Here is a 17197-nt window from a genome sequence, read left to right as displayed (position 1 = left end):
ATGTGCAATACTCTGTGAGCTCCTTTGCAAAAGCACAAATAACCATGGCCATATCATGGCCTCTCAATATGCTTTTTTTTTTAGATTTCAGACACTCAAGCGTAGACACGCTGTACAGAAAGCGCCTTATATCTATTAGATCAGCTGCTGGGGTTGGTTGTGACAAAAGCCTAGATGATCCCCTGGTTGTGGTGGAAATGCCTGGTGCAGAATGATGCCCCACTGTGCCATGCTGTGGTTGGGGAGGGCCTTGGCCTCGTGCCAAGACAGCTGTTGCCCACAAACGGCTTTGATAGCACACCAGCACACTTTAAATCACCCATCCCACCCATCTCCTCTTCCTGCCAGGCCCAAAGCGCACAAAGCCTTTGTTTTTCTGTGTCCAGTGGCATTTCTTCCTCCCTCTGGACTCTGTATTTATGGGAGAGAATTTATAGCAGCCATTTGAAGGCCCTGAGAAGAAAAAAAAGAAGCCAGCTATTTGTTTACATGTTTTCTTCAGTGTAACCCTTATGTTTATGACTCTTTTTTTTTTGGTCACGATACAAGGCCACTCAACTGGCACAGTGAAACCCAGCTGTGCAAACTGTAGGTATTACACTCAAAGAGACCATCTGGACAGTGTATCGCGTGTGTTCTAGCCTCTGAGGACACACGTCTAGGCACAGGTTAAAAGGGTAATATATGAGACACATGTTTTCATATCTGTCCTCACTATCACTGTCAACACTGAAATAATTCAACCATTCACAACATTGCACAAAGCACTGTGAGAAAGCTAAACCTAAATCTGCACTTTTTGGTGACATGAAATGGTTCAGTATTAAATTCCTCATCTTGGAAAGAAAAGGATTAGTCTATCCGTTGTCAGTCAGTGAATTGCATGCTAAGGAACCAGACAGATTTCTTTTGTTAAAATCATGATGTACTTTGCATGCAATTGAAGAATAAAAAAGAAGGAGTTGAAATGATATTTTAAGAGATCGTCTGGGTCTGAAGGAAAGTCAAAGCCATAGAGCTGTCTACCAGTTGTACAGGCATTGGGCCAACGGGCCACAAGCAAGATTGTCAGCTATGCTAGATGAACAGTTCATCCTTAAGAGAGAGCGAGAGCAAAAGAGGGATAGACAGTGGGAGCAGGAGGGAGGGGGGGGGGGGTAAGTGCTCATTAGTCTTTCAGCGAGTCTGTAAATGTTAATGTCTGCCTGACGAAAGCCTGTGTCAGCAGCGTCTTCCACGTTCCATGCACCGCGCACACTCTCTGAGGAGAGACTCTCTGATCACGATAATAAGGATTAACCCACAGAGAGCGGGTCTGGCTGGCTGCACTGACGCGTTTTTGAATTATCTCTGGTTTTAGAACGCAATTCTACCATGGCTCACTGGCAACATATGGTTGATATTTCTAACAGTTGGCCTTATAGCTGATTTCTATACAGAAAAGAAGTCTTAAGCAACCAAAATGCAATTATTGCCTTCTGGATTTTATTGTGAAAGGCCAGGGCTCTGATGTGGCCTCGTATGGCTCAGAGAGAGGACTCTGACATGGAGCTCAGTGTACAGAATGAGGTAGCCTCATTCTCTGACCTCCAAATCTTTTATTCAGCCTTATTGTTTGTTAAGGCTAATATCATGAACATGAATGGAAAAAGAAAATATGAAGATGTTTATATTTGGACACTAGTAGAACGTGAGAAATACAACTTATCCTTCAAGCCAAAAATCAACCAGTTAATGTTTAATTGTACTAGTCTCATTGGTCATCTGACTACTGTCTTTTTGTCTGTGTTTGTACATTATTATTTATGCCATATAATCTCGTTTTTTCCTCTCCCTGTCATCCATCCACCTGTCTATCCTTACAGACACACAGACACACTCCCTTGCACACACTGTGCTCATTAAGTAGAGTGCCTCAGTCATTTTTTTCCTTTTGTGCTTTGCCTTGACCAGTGATAAGGGAATGGGGGGGTGGGGGCGGGGTCGTCAACCATGGCACTCCACAGAAGGCCGGTTGCAATCAGCAACGTCCAGATAATCCAAATGTCCAAATAGGGTGATTTTGAGTTTGATGTTGTTTTTTTCAATGGTAGGAGTCCTCTTACAAAGGATGGAGACATCTTAAGGCGCCTGCATTCACATCCTTTCTAGTGTGTTTCAACCACCTCAGTCCCTTTCCCCCTTTATCCACACTGAAATAATTTAGTCTCTTAATTGACTCTGTCATGTTTGTGACACAAGATGTTAAATAGTCTTTCAGAAACGACGTTTTAGGCACATTCAAGTTGGGGTTTACATAGCAAACCTAATTTTCAAATTTACGAAAGACCCCATTTGTACTTTGCCACGTTCCCTTGGGATCAGGCCCACGGTGTCTTTGACTGCTTGTCATGGATATTTATAAATACTCTTAAGAGGGTCCAGATGGCTGTCACTTTACTGTTGTGTCTCTCAGTATAACGTTCAATTTGGCATTGTTGTGTAACAATAACTTATAATCTCAGGGACAGAGATGGATTTAACGTGTGACAGAAAACTGTTTTTGTTTAAACATAAAGAATCAAAACAAATTATCGACTTGGTAGGAACACCAAAGGAACCTTTTGTGGAATTATAACGCACATTCAGACATCTGTATCGGCTTACTTCAACAGCATCCATGTGGCCTCTTGTCCACTGCCATACTGGCTGTTAATTAAATTAGGGTCAGAACCATAAACACTCCAGCCTTACTCCACATGGGCTCAGTTTGATGATGGATATCACCCACTGTTCACATTAGCACAGGGAGAGAGAGAGATAGAGAGATAGAGAGGGAGAGAGAGACAGAGGGAGAGGGAGCAAGGGAAACAGAGGAGTAAAAGAAGAGAAGCTGGTGATCACTACAAGGTCAGAGCACAGGACTGCTGAGCCTGCACACATGCAAATACATACGCACAGGCACACAAAGTGTACACACCTCAGACACACACAGACACAGACACACACACACACACACACACACACACACACACAGACACACACACACACACACACACATTGCACACAACAGAGGAAAGACACTCACACATGCCCTTAGTGCAAAATTTACTTTTCCAGTAGGGTGTGGTAAGAATTTAAAAGCTCTGAGCTCTCTTGCTTCCTGCAGCACCCAGTGAGCTTCTATTTTAGCTCAGGACTGGACATTTTCAGAGTAATTAATAGCAACTGGCCAGGTCTAACTCTATTAGTGAAATGGTCGAATGCCATCAGAGGTCGAATGCCATTTACTTTGGCTGTAATTTACAATCATTAGTGCCGAGCAATTTGGTTCTCCTTTGGCTTAAGTTTAATGAATACTGAGAAGATGTTTTATGGATGAAGAGGTGTGTTTTGATTAGTTGCATTACACCATTATGGTTTTGCTTTCATGTAACTTTTGATTAAATGTCATTTGTGTTCGTTTACAGCTCCAAAAAGCAATGAGAAAGTGGTGGATAAGGTTAAGATGGCCGTGAAGAACTCAGGACTTCAGCGGTCATGCTCCGATGCAGGGAAGGACAGGGGGGAGAACCGCAAGCCGCCGTCCGGCCTGGTGCGTCCCTCTGCAGGGAGCTCCTTTGGCTACAAGAAGCCCACCCCGACGACAGGCACTGCCACAGTGATGACCGCAGGCGGCACCGCCATCTCTGGTGGATCCGCTACCGTTGGAAAGATACCCAAATCTTCGGGCATCCCTGTCAAACCCGCTGTGGGCGGGGGACGAAAGACCAGCCTCGACGTGTCAAACTCGGAGCAAGGTTTCCTGGCCCCTAATGCGCGCAGTAACATCCAGTACCGCAGCCTGCCGCGACCTGCCAAGTCCAGCGCCCTGTCACTCGTGGGGGCTCGTCCGGGAGCACGACCAGTAAGCACCACCATAGATGTAGGCATACCCAGCGTGAAGACCTCCTCCATACCTCCCCCATCCAGACTCAAAGAGCCAGGCAGTGGGAAGAGCATGAGCCGGGCCAGCCTCGGAGGAAACGGTCCGGTCAACCAGACGGACCGGGAGAAGGAGAAGGCCAGAGCCAAAGCTGTGGTGTCGGACTCAGAGTGTGGCGATGGGTCAGTGAAGTCCACCAGCTCCACAGGTTCTTCCCAGTCTGCTGTGGACGTTCCCAGCTCCAAACTGCAGGGTCTCAGACAGCCTTCAATTGGGGGGAAATTCTCAGACCACTGCTCACCTACACCGCATAGGTAGGATGCTGTGTGTCTTTCATGTTATATTTTAGGCAGCCGTCATTGACACATGTTCAAATCTAACATTAATCTCACTTTTTAACATCCCCAGACTATCCAGCAGTAAATCGATTAGCAAAACCGTCCAGCCAGACAATGTCAGCACCAGCAGCGCAGACTCTGGTGTCGGGAGCATTCAGGACAAGCTTCCACCCCGGGTGCCTCCGTACTCAAAGCTGCAGGACCTGGCAGGACTGACCACCACGGCGCCGTGCCTGACCCCGAGCCCTGCCCCGCTTCTCAACGTGAACACGTCCGACTGCTTCTCCAGCACGTCCATGAGTCGCAGCACCTCGGGCTCCCCTCTGCTCTACCCCAGGCTCTCTGGCCTGCACCGCAGCATGGAGTCACTGCCCCTGCAGATGAGCGTCTCGCCGGCCGGGGACAGCGGCTCGGACACAGGCTCCAGGCATGAGGACAGAGCCTCGCTCGGCGGCTGGAGCAGTGGCAGCAGGACATCTCTGTCATTGATTGACAGGTACGTCTCGCTTAGGTCGTTTTAATTCCATCCCTGTTCCCTAACGCAGGACCTGTAGCTGCAAGACATATGGGTTGTGCGTCACACTGCTGTAGCTACTATTCAGCAGTTCATCTTCATTTGTGGTTGAAAAACAGTGGGTTTTACTGAACGTGGGTATTTTGAAAAGTGGGAAAAGGGAAAGTGGACCTTTGGTAGAGTGACTGGACAAGACCACCAAACGATAATCTAATTTAGTTCATATGGTGTCATAATCAGTTGCAGACAGTGAAAGTCTGGCCATCTGAATCACCATGCTGTCAGCCTATTTCCCTCTAGCCCCTCTCAGACTGCTCCTTAGCACTCAGAGGCACACTGAATAATAAATCCCCCTCTCTCTCTGTCCTCTCCCCTCTTTCTCTTTCCTCTCTTTCCCTCCCTCCCTCCCTCTCCTCTCTCTCTCTCTCTCTCTCTCTCTCTCTCTCTCCTCTCTTCTCTCTCTACGGCCGCATGACTTCAGCCCATGGGCATTTCGTACCCCAGTGATTCATTCCACAATAAAGTGTCTGCTCCATGTGCTCCCTGACAGGGGCACGGGCCTGAATTTCCTGTCTGGACGCAGGCCTCCCGCTGCCCCTGCTGCTGTTTATGCGCTCGTATGCCCCTCACCCAGCTATCCTTAAATCTTCACCCCCTTAGGGGGACTGGTAGTCAGCCACTGCTCTTTATGAGTTTATGGGCTTTATGAGGTTTTGTTCCCCTCCGGGATATGTGTATTTAAGAGTGGATATAGCGCCATCTAATGGTGAGTCAAGATATAATGCAGACCTCTGAAATTCATCTGCACATAGGAGAAAATACTGCATGTGATGCATTGCTTTATTGTGCTACTAAAAAAGAATCAGGTACAAATCGAAGCAGAGGGACTAGACACAAGTGATATTGGAATGAGTTTACTGAATATTGGTCAGTGATTGACTAATGTATTGACTAACATAGCCTATCTTTTAGACCTGTATTGATTTGTAAAGTACCAATTGAGAGTAATATTGCATGCTTTAAAGATGCACCTCTGCTTATGCTTGTTCATATGGACCAGATAGGGAGTTGACATTGTATGCGCTGGAATGAACACACATCTTTGTGCAGTATGTGTAAAAACAAGACAGCTGCAAGGTCACTGCAAGCGCACTCTCCTCCGAGAGAATGGCCGACTCTCACACATATCAAGCCCTATCCCGGCCCAGATTGGGGCCAGGTCTGCTCTACAGTCAGCAGTTTGCCAGGTCCCCATTGTCCTCACACCCCTGTTCAGTACATTTCCCCCTTCCAGCCGGCACCCTGTAGAGGAACAAAGGCAGTCCACATGCCAACAAAGGAGGGGCTATTATCACTAAATGCTTATTATCTGTATCTCCCCAGACTGAACTCTTAATAGAATGTAAATTTGCTCAGCCTGTTGTAATTAAAATGTCTGTTTCCTTCCACGGAGTGACATTTGATTGGCTCATTTCTTGGCATATGCAGTCTTCAGAGCTCTGAAATGGTAATTTAGTTTCTTTTGTCTTTCCTTTTTTCTTACTCCTATAGCACACAAAGGGATAGAAACACTCTCCCAAAGAAAGGATTAAGGTATTTATATTAAACCTATTCAATCTATTCACAGTTCAATTCAGTGCTATTTTTGTCTAATGCAGATGCAAATAACACCATATATGTAAATGTATGCATTCATGCACTTATTAAATCTTTTGTAAATGAAATTGACAGTATGCTTCTTGAATGACTACATATTTGTGTAATACTGCCCCCTATCTCCCAATTGCAGTCAGTACAGCAGCGCCCAGTCTGAGGACGAAAGCAAAGAGAGGCGTCACTCTCACACCATCATGAGTCTCGCAGAGTCGGCCAGTCCCCCTCAGCTGCCCTCTCCCATCTCTCTGCCCATGTCCTGTGTCAAGAGCCCACTCACCAACGTGGGTAAGTGCCGTGCTATGCCACTCCTACTCGATCCCCTGGCTCCACGCCCGTTGCCAGTGTTGATGGCAGATGATTTTTCAGCGGTGTCAATTTATCAACACATGTTTCAGCAGACATCGAGTAGACAACTTTGAGTAGAATTCAGTCAACACTGGCTGGACACATGTCGTTGTCAAGGCATCGTTGTGTCAGTGGACCTTTTAGAAGGACACTTTTTTATTTAATTTGAAGCCGATTACTGACCGTAGTCCAGTTGTAATTGATGAGAAATGTCTGAGCTTCTATCAGACTTCCAGGTCTACATCCTTACTGTCTTGCTCCCTTACTGCCTCTTTGCCCCCACTGATAGCCTGCAATCACGTTTCTATTGCCCCACAGTGGCCCCCAGTCCAGGGAGTGGTACCCCCAGGATGACCCGGTCCAACAGCATCCCCACCCATGATGCCGGGTTTGAGCTGTACACTGCCTCCCCGCTGGGCAGCACCCTGTCCCTGGTGGAGAGACCCAAGAGCATGATCCGCTCGGGCTCCTTCAGGGACCGAGATCCCGGGGATGATGGTGAGGACACTGTTGCTTGATAGAGGAAACACATAGAGTTGTGTACAGTCTTACTGTAAACAAATAGGGAATCTTTATAACTGTGGTTGATTTTCATCATCAATCATAATCAATCATTGCTTTGTTCATCAATGCAATCATGTATTGATAGTATGATGTTATTATGATATTAGTCCAATTATTTTTAATTTCATTAATCAGTGAAAATTATTATATATGAAGAAGGTGTCAACCAGGCAACCATCTGTAATGTGCAAACAAGAGCAACCTGGCTTGCTTATCAAGTTCTCATAGTTTTTCCTAAATAATGTGTAAACAGTCTGGTCTAGTGATGGGTGTGTTGTTTGCTGTAACTTGCATATATGGTGAAATCCACAACTTTTTCCCTCCCTCTTTTTCCCTCCATGTCATTCGGCCTTCTCGTCACATGCTGTCTCCAGTTCATGGCTCCATGCTCTCTTTGGCATCCAGTGTGTCTTCCAGCTATTCCTCGGTAAGTCAAGCCTGCTGACTGTAACAGAAGTTGTCCTGGGGTAGATATCTGTCACACACGGAGCCTCTCAGACCCTCTCGAGTGTGCAGCATGTGATCCGATTTGCAGCGCTTGTCCAGAGACCTGCAGCGCCGGCCAATTTTTGCCATTCTTTGCATGCAGTCGAGACGGCACAGTTCAGAGTGAGAAGCTGAGGGGTTTATAGGTCGACCCTGATGGGGGGGAGGGGGCAGTGTAGGTGGGGCCTCTGATTCCCAGTGGAGGTTTGTTTGTATTGATACAAATCAATGTGCTGTCATGCATTTTCACTGTTCCTGACTAAGTGATCTAGAGATTGGCCACCACATGGATGAACAAAAGGCTTTGACAAAACCCTTATGACTTTTTAACAGTACTCTGTGTTTGTAACCACACACAAACACACACACACACACACACACACACAAACTTCCTTTTTTGCTTCACCCTATTTATTTGCTGTGTTGTCACCACCCAAGTGTTTGTTTATGCTGTGACTGGTGACAGCACAGTGCTTCTACTGCTTACAATGACCCAGTGTTGCTTTATTAGCATTCCTCTCTGCACCTCACTGCTTCAAGTGGTCTTAGACTGCAGTTCTGATAGCGCAGTAGCTTTTAGTGGCTTATTCTCTTTCTCCCCTTTGTCCTGCTCTCCCAGGCTGAGGAGAGGATACAGGGCGAGGTAAGTTTCTCTCTTTCTTTCACTCTCTCTCTCTTTCTTTTTCTGTAACCTTCACCTTTGTCTTTGCATCTTCCATCCGTTTCCATCGTCCTCCAAGTACTTGCTTAGTACTTGATCCTTCCTGCCTTGCATTTTCCACTCTGCATAAACCATTCTCCATAGTCCACTCTCCGTTGTCCATATTAAGTGTCTGTGTCTTTGTGAAGGATTCACTCATTCATACAGCTGCAATATATCCACCTCTAATATTACTTCATACCCCTAATGCATATGAATAGTACTTCAGAAACAGTTTTTGTTCCAAAAAAAGAAATTACACAAATATTTCACAGATCTAGGGAGGGGAAGACATTTTCCACATACGTTTGCCAGTAGCTAAATATACTGTACGCAAAGTAATACAGTATGCTATGATATTTTAGTCACTTGGCATACGTCAGTGAATAAATATGTCTACTTGAGGTGTTATATTCACTTCTTTGTCAGGTGAGAACACAAACCTGTTTGGACCTACACTAATGACTATCATAGCGTGTTTGTGTTATTTATGGTATAGTGTACTAAAACACCTCTGAGGTTCAGTGAGTTTGCACAGTGACATGTTTTGTGTGTGTGTGTTCCTCATTGGTGTTGTGTGTGCCTGTTTGTGTATGTGTGTATATATGTTCAGATCCCATCTGTTCAATGCATCCTCTTTATTTTGTGTTATTCATGAATCAAGCCTGCGTACACACACATCTGCTTGTATCATTTGTCATGATCATGCGCTTGTTTGTAATGTAATGATTGTGTCCCTCTCCCTACAGCAAATCCGTAAACTGCGGAGGGAGCTGGAATCCTCCCAGGATAAGGTTGCCTGTCTAACCAACCAGCTGTCTGCAAACGTACGTACCTTAAAGCCTCTTTTGTCTGCCTTTAATTATCTTGTTTTCTTTATGATCGTTTGTATGTTTACCTCGTTATGACCCTCATCCGGTAATCATGAATTGGAACAGAATGTGTGGATGAAAGCTGAGCTGTTTCTGCATATACAGTACAACATGGGCATGAGGAAGCTGAGTAGGCTATTGTGCATGAAAGAAGAAAACGACACACAAGTGCAATTGAAAGTACAGTTGGATTGGCGTGCAGTCATGTGTGTTTGGTCACCCGGATGAGATGAAGTTTCCTTGTCGCCTCCAGCTGTGTCTGTGGGGGGGGCAACAAACAGCAGTAGCCTGTGCAGATGTAGGCTACTTATCCTGAACAGAGCTGAGTAACGTTACGGTGACCGTGCCAAAGGGAAGCCATGTCACATGATACCAACATGCGGTCATATGCTAGTTTGAACAACTGCTGGCCCGCGACCTTTCCCGATTTAATCAAGTCACCACGTTGTCAACAGATTTCTCATGTAGCTCCAGAGAAATAAATCGATTTATAAGATGAAGGACAATCGCAAATCATGCTTTTTGATGTGTTTATTGCAAGGACACTTGGTTAATCCAACAAACATGAATCATCAATGCCACTTTTGCTAATTGTAAATCATGTTTAGTACCCAACTTGAAATTAGCCTTACATTTTTTTAAAAAGGTGTCACTGTTCATCAGGGCAGTCAGTTTTACTATTTACTATATGATGGACGCAAGCCTTTTTCTGAAAATAGCTTGCCTACAGACAGTGAACCAGGTGAAGCTGTTCAGACATTTTTGATTGCGGAAAACTTGTTTACTTGATGTTTAGTTTTGAACGTAATTATTAATCGTCCAGATCATTGGAAGTACACTGACACCTACCAGTCTCTCTCCTGTTCAGAAATCTGGGGATAAAAAGTAGAGAAGTGTTATTAATAACCTACATTCCCCTGCATTCATCTGTAATCTGTCCTTGAAGGGAAAAGGCTGGGTTGAACAAAGGCAGCTTTTTTTGCATCATAATCTATTCTCACTCTGCACTGTCTTTGCATAGCATTAATCAGACAAGGGAGCTACACGCCATTATTCTCTGATTCTTGTTCCTATAATGCATGCTCTAATTTCAGCTGCATATTCAGCTTTTATGAAGAGGTGTATTGCGGCAGGAAGACATGAAAAGGTGGAGGAGCCGGCAAAGTCATTCCTTAGATATGTCTAAGGGGTGTAGTTATTAGTCATATATATTACTGAGTTCCCAATTCAGAGAGGAAATTAAAATTGTTATTACTTTGCAGTTGTTTAATGAGCCGTGTTGAATTAAATATTGAATTATTTTATTTGCAGGCGAATCTGGTTGCAGCATTTGAACAGAGTTTGACCCTCATGACGACCAGGCTGCAGTCGCTGTCCATGACTGCTGAACAGAAGGTAGGTTAGAACCCCTCATGACCTCCGGGGACCTCAGTCCAGCACAGATAATCATCTGAGCACTAAGGAGCAGGTCAACACCACCAATGGTGGGGGATGAACGATCCAGGGCATGCTGAGAGGACTGAAATCTGATGATGACGAAAAAACAGACAGTGCAGACATCACAAGTTTACCCCTAGTGCTATCGCTTACCAGGCTGCTGATGTAATGGCAAGGGAACCTGAAAGTATGTCCCAACTTGCCACTCCTGATCTAGTTGTTGTTGTTGAACCCCCCCCCCCTTCCCGCTAAGATCTCTACTCGGATTCATGCCGTTAAAAGGGACTTTCCCCTTACTATTATTGCCATCATTGCCATTCTTGTTCTCAGGGGATTTGGTCTCAGCATGTGTAAATTACTGTGAGACTATGTTAACTGCTAATAGTTTAAATTATGTAAATGCACATTATGTAAAGAAATAGACCACAATAGGATTGGATCCAAGCACCTGTAATCATCTGAACAGATGTACTTCAGATGTTCCATTGTTCAGGAGATATGGAGTGGTTCCCTTAAATATCTAAAAGTCAAAAACTCAGAACAAAATGCCTGAGGTGCATCCTGATAAATAATCTATATTTCTACTCCTCTTTGTGTACCCACGTGCCTGCAGAATAAAAAGCACTGTGACCTCATATGTTCACTGAAGTGGAACACCAAATTAGGGTCAAATGATGGTTTGAGGGGAGGGGGGTGGGGTGGGGTGGGGGGGGCTGTAGGCTCCCCCTTTTTACAGTGATGCCCATAAAGCCTATCTGTGCCCCCATATTCTCCCTCAGGGCAAACAGTCACATTTCCAACATTCCAGATGCCCTGCACTCCCATTGCTTTAGTGTGGATTCCTTAAGTGTAGAGAGGCCCCCTCCCTGCTTTTGTTCTTAGCTATTTAATGGAAGGCTGCACTGGATTGCTCAGAGGATGCTCTTTGTTTGGGCTCCTTTTCAGTGATCCATGAAAAAGAGGAGACTCTGTTACAGTACTGACATTATTAACCTCCCAGAACACAAGTGGCAGTGCAGGACCTCTGTTAACGGCAGCCATTGTGGTCACTGTAACAGTGACTGTCGTATGCAGGCTATGAAAGCATTGTGAGTCAGTGGAGGAGAATGAGCAGGATGGGTGGCCTTACAGTCATTCTTTTCTCCTCTTCAGGACTCGGAGTTGCAAGACCTGCGTGACACCATCAAGTCCCTAAAGACCAAGAACCAGGAGGCCCAAGAAGTTATACATGGAGCCCTTAATAGCCACGAGAACGCTCCAAATGGTGAGTACCGGTACCTTAGGTCTTAAACCTGACTGGGTAATGGTGAAAAGTGCAGGCTTTATGAGAATGAATGGAGATTGTGGTGGAGAGATGATGACGTTGACGAGCGTCTGTCGCCTGCCCCACAGAGTTGCGGATGAGGAGGCAGAACTCTTCAGAGAGCATCTCCAGTCTCAACAGCATCACCAGCCACTCCAGCATAGGCAGCCTCAAAGAGCAGGAGGCCAAGAAGAAGAAGAAGAAGAGCTGGGTAAGAGCACATGCACAAAAACACTTTTTTATTTACAAAACACAGAGAAGTGAAATATGGTGGTGGTAAAAGCAGACATCCACGCTATGGACTGCAGTCAGATACTGCACATACTCGCTTATCAGAGGTACTGGTATGCATGAAGGCTTATACCAGTTGCTTGAAAGATTATACTGTTATGTTACTCCTGGTCCTATACACTCTGTATCTTCATCTCTCAGTAAATGTTTGATCGTGGGAAATATTTTTACATAATATTTTGAATTACGGTAGTAAGACTAGTTTTACTTGATCCATTATGCTTACCTACTCATGACAAAACAATATGATTGTGTTTGCTTTATAAATAATATTCAAAAAGATGTACCCTCTTCCTGGAGTGTGTGCCCAGTCTGATCCTAGTATTCCCTTATCTGTCTTTTTTTTCTGTAAATGGTAAAGGTGGTTGAGGTGAGTGTCTTTCTGACCAGCCTGTTCCAGATTATGTCATATGCAACGGATTGTTATCGCCAGCGTCATGGATGTCTAACACTCATTTCATACAACTTGCTGATTTCTAACTTCAATAGTGCCATGTCTTTGTAAGGCTCACTGGCCATCCACTTGGTTATAAATGGAATCTGTCGTTTTGTCATGTCTTGCTTTTTACTAATTTTACCGAGATGTTTGAAACAAGCTAACATTTAAATCATTGGTCACACTAACAAAAGCAAGGATGTCTAATTCCATGCCTGTTCTCCTACTGTATGACCATAAACGCTGCAGCAAACGCTGCTGAATGTACTGCAATTACTCTAGAATGATATCTGCTTCGGAAATGATCAGGGAGATCAGCTTTTACAATGTACCGCCATATCATTTAAACTGCAAAAGTAAATGAGTCTTGATAGCAAAATAATAACCATGTGTATCCCTCAATGTCTGCAGCTGAGGAGCTCTTTCAACAAGGCTTTCAGCATCAAGAAAGGCTCCAAGACTGGCTCTTTCTACTCAGACATTGAGGAGATCGCCACTCCTGATTCCTCTGCCCCCAACTCCCCCAAACTTGTCCACGAGGGCGGGGAGAACCCGGACCAGCTTCCTGAGCAGACTGTGTCAGCCACCTCATCCATGTAAGTGCTTATCTTGTTCTCAGCAACTCTATTTTTAAACTATCTATCGCCCCACCTTATCTTTTGATGCGCCTATAGCTTGTCTGGTACTCAACCGTGCCGGAAATGCAAAGGGCACTTAAGGTGCCTAAGCGCTGTATATTAAGTTTCTTTGGATTGAAGGTGCCTGCCAAGTGTAATAGAACCGCTGTGCAGCTATAAAGTTCCCTTGTTGTGACTTGGCATGCTGACTGGGATGCTATTTACAGAATCTTCGAAACGAGCGAGGAGAACGAAAATGATGAGAAAGTTGTGTCCGACCTTCGCTCTGAGCTCTGGGAGAAGGAGATGAAGCTGACGGATATTCGCCTGGAGGCCCTGAGTTCAGCACACCAGCTTGAACAACTGCGAGAGGCCATGAATAGCATGCAGGTTTGGAGAACCATTGCATACTCTATGTACCGCATCTTTGTATCATAAGTGTATGCAAAGAGTTTATATTATGCTTTTATAGTCATATGCATTGAAAATGAATTGAGTCTTAATTACACACATAAAGCAATATTATGATTATGATGTCTTTTGAGTATAAATATTTGTTGAGCAGAATAGCCTGACCCAGAGTTGAGAGATTCCTCTGTTCTCGCATTATTGCTCCCCAGAGACAGACAAAAGTGTGAGACCTATTGCAGTCCTCTTGACATGATCATACTTTTTTCTCCCCCAGTCGACTGTGGAAAATCTGAAAGCAGAGAACAGTCAGCTGAAGACCGGAACCCCGACCACTGGACCGTCCATGTCCACGTCCCAGCCCTCGGGTCTGTCATCGTTACTGGGCTCGTCACCTCAGAGGTCCATGAACATGTCCCTCACCAAGTCCTTCAGTCTCAGCCTTAACGAGTGCAGTGACCCTGGTAAGGACCGAGGACACATCATCATAGTCAATAAAGTAAAGGTCAGCGGGGTTGTTTTTGTGACCCTAATTGTGACTCTTTATTTATTTGTCTGCAGAAATCACACCCATAAACATGCTGAGCCTGTCTGCTCAGAGAGATAACGTTTCTGTGCGTGTGGTGGTCCGTATAGACCACACACCCTCAAAAGAGGTAGGCCAAACAGAAAACATCTTTCATGCACATTTGAAGTCAGTAAAAAAATCATAAGGAAATAGGTCTTCTCTAACACTTCATATTTCATTCTTAGGTTTGACTGATGCTAAAGAATTACCGGTAGAAATCTTTGTGTAATTTCAAACCATCCTCACTGTGCCTTCATCCTTGTTTACAGACAAAGCAGCAGGACTTTTACATTGGCTCTGCGAGAATTAATGCTAAAACTGACTGGCTGAAGCTTGATAAATTCATCATGCTGGCTTTTACGGTGAGTCGACTATTGTCATAATGTAACATTTGACATTGAGTAGCATTTGTATTTCTTATTAATAATAATTAAAAATAAAAACAACTGTACTGTCACGTAATACATTGTTGTCTTCTTTTTCACAATCTCCAGGACTACATCAGCAAGGTGGACCCTGTCTCCAGCATGGGCCTGTCCCCCGACTCCATCCACAGCTATGACATCTACCACACCCAGAGGGTGCTAGGGACCGAGCCTCCGGAAAGCACACCGGCTCACTGCTTGGGCAAAGGGCCCGGCCGCATCACCGTGTCCCTGAAGGGTAAGTAGCGGGACAGTCTGTCTCACACCTCTCTAGGTCTGGCTTTAGTTCTCAGATTTATACCCCTGCTCAACTGGAAGGCCATTATACTATTAGTGCTAATCTGAACCAGATCCAGAGGGTGAAATAACCGGTGAATTGCATACCTCCTTTATTTGGTTACTTAAGGATTAAGTCTATCTTAGTCTAGTAGTAAGTCGATCTACTCCGACAACCTTCTTTTTCCAGTTTTGATTCTAGGGAATGTTCACATTTATACTGATATATTGATGCATTTAGAGACTGAAAAAATGTGCGATGCTAGGTCTCACCACCACTACAGCAATGGTATATAAATACCATCATGACCAATTTAGTAGGATTATATTGTGTACTTCTATACAAAACATTAAATGCTATCTAAAAAATCCTAAATCCTAACTATCTGTGTGTCAATGTCTCTCTTTCTGTCTGTCTGTCTGTCTGTGTGTGTCCATCTGCAGGCCTGAAGGAGAAGTGTGTGGACAGCCTTGTGTTTGAGACGCTCATCCCCAAGCCCATGCTGCAGCACTACATCAGTCTTCTGCTCAAGCACCGGCGCCTGGTCTTCTCCGGGCCCAGCGGCACGGGCAAATCCTACCTCACCTCACGCCTGGCCGACTACCTGCTGGAGCGCAGTGGGCAGGAGCCGGCCGCTGGCGCCGCCGTCACCTTCAACATGCACCACCGCTCTTGCAAGGTGAGGGCACCCTGCAGGGCATATGGTGCCGAAAAATTAAGGGAAAAAATTAAAGTGGAAGTCTGTGGAAAGACAAATAAGACTAAAAAAAATTAGCACATGTTACTTAGCTCAACTGATGGAATTAGCAACAACAACAAAACAAAATCATCTATCCTTTTCCATGCTTTGCTTATCTGGGTTGTTTTTTCCTCTTCTATAGGATCTTCAATTATATCTGTCCAACCTGGCCAATCAGATCGACCGAGAGATCAGTACTGGCGATATCCCACTGGTGATTATTCTGGATGATATTAGTGATGCGACTGCCATAAGTGAGCTCGTCAACAGTGCCCTTACATGCAAATATCATAAATGGTAAGAGCTGCACAGACTGTGTTTTACATTGAAATGAATCAAATCATCATACAGTAAATATGATGTATGTATTTGAATTCAGGTTTAACCTTTGTTTTTGTTATATCACAGCCCATATATCATTGGAACAACAAATCAGTGTGTGAAAATGGCATCTAATCATGGCCTACATCTTAGCTTTAGGTAAGCTTACACAACTATGCCACAATAAGTGCTGAGTACTGTTACTAAGAAAACATTATTTTACAATATGTAATGGATATTTGATTGAATCATTCTTGTTTTCGTTAAAAGGATGGTCACGTTTTCCAACAACGTGGAACCAGCAAATGGATTCCTAGTGCGTTACTTGCACAGGAAGCTAATTGAGTCTGAGAACGAAAGCACTTTGACCAGTGAGGAACTCTTACGGGTGCTGGACTGGGTCCCCAAACTCTGGTACCACCTGCACACTTTCCTGGAGAAGCATAGCACTTCTGATTTCCTCATAGGTAAAGACTTTACAAAAGTACAACCTGCCAATGTGTTCCCTAGTGTGTTATTCTTTGCAGAACAAAACATATTGTACCTCAGTTATCCCTTTACACAAATGAAGATATTATATATTGCAGTATAAACTATTTTATGAACTGTTATAGTAATAACATGTAGTAGGATTAGAGAGGAACTCATTGCTCCTGTCTCCTCTCTAGGCCCTTGCTTCTTCCTCTCCTGTCCGGTCACAGTAGAGGAATTCCGACCCTGGTTCATTGACCTATGGAACCAGTCCATCATCCCATATTTGCAAGAGGGTGCCAGGGATGGCTTAAAGGTGGGCTACTATAATATAATATAAATGTATTGACAAATATTTTGTGTGCTATATGCAGCCTATCACATTGAGAATTTGTAAATGATAATTTAATTATTAGGCTTGCCTTTATTTTGCTGAGAGTAATTCTTACATCGAAAAATATGTCTTTGTGCCTCTTTTGGTAACCTAAGCCCATTTGAATGATTTGTGGTAATGTAGTATCATGT

At 44.4% G+C, this 17197-nt stretch overlaps 1 protein-coding gene across 4 annotated transcripts in view; it reads left to right on the top strand.

Moving 5' to 3' along the window:
• Positions 1-17197, top strand: part of nav1a (neuron navigator 1a) — a 95896-nt gene that overhangs the window by 74013 nt on the left and 4686 nt on the right. For all 4 annotated transcript variants that reach the window (XM_076276956.1, XM_076276955.1, XM_076276957.1 and 1 more), the window contains 21 exons: positions 3450-4218; positions 4313-4738; positions 6308-6349; positions 6546-6697; positions 7076-7255; positions 7696-7748; positions 9257-9334; positions 10691-10774; positions 11969-12080; positions 12209-12330; positions 13258-13442; positions 13691-13853; positions 14149-14335; positions 14433-14527; positions 14709-14801; positions 14934-15102; positions 15585-15820; positions 16023-16177; positions 16289-16360; positions 16472-16668; positions 16870-16988. In XM_076276956.1, the coding sequence (XP_076133071.1) occupies positions 3450-4218; positions 4313-4738; positions 6308-6349; positions 6546-6697; positions 7076-7255; positions 7696-7748; positions 9257-9334; positions 10691-10774; positions 11969-12080; positions 12209-12330; positions 13258-13442; positions 13691-13853; positions 14149-14335; positions 14433-14527; positions 14709-14801; positions 14934-15102; positions 15585-15820; positions 16023-16177; positions 16289-16360; positions 16472-16668; positions 16870-16988 (3689 nt within the window). The remainder of the gene's footprint in view (positions 1-3449; positions 4219-4312; positions 4739-6307; positions 6350-6545; positions 6698-7075; positions 7256-7695; positions 7749-9256; positions 9335-10690; positions 10775-11968; positions 12081-12208; positions 12331-13257; positions 13443-13690; positions 13854-14148; positions 14336-14432; positions 14528-14708; positions 14802-14933; positions 15103-15584; positions 15821-16022; positions 16178-16288; positions 16361-16471; positions 16669-16869; positions 16989-17197) is intronic.

Source organism: Alosa pseudoharengus, unplaced genomic scaffold (assembly GCF_046254945.1).
Source record: "Alosa pseudoharengus isolate Yale_2024_CS ecotype anadromous, Long Island Sound unplaced genomic scaffold, YU_APseudo_1.1 YU_APseudo_1.1_scf_9, whole genome shotgun sequence".
Taxonomy (NCBI): Eukaryota; Metazoa; Chordata; class Actinopteri; order Clupeiformes; family Clupeidae; genus Alosa; species Alosa pseudoharengus.
This window is presented reverse-complemented; position numbering and strand designations above follow the sequence as displayed.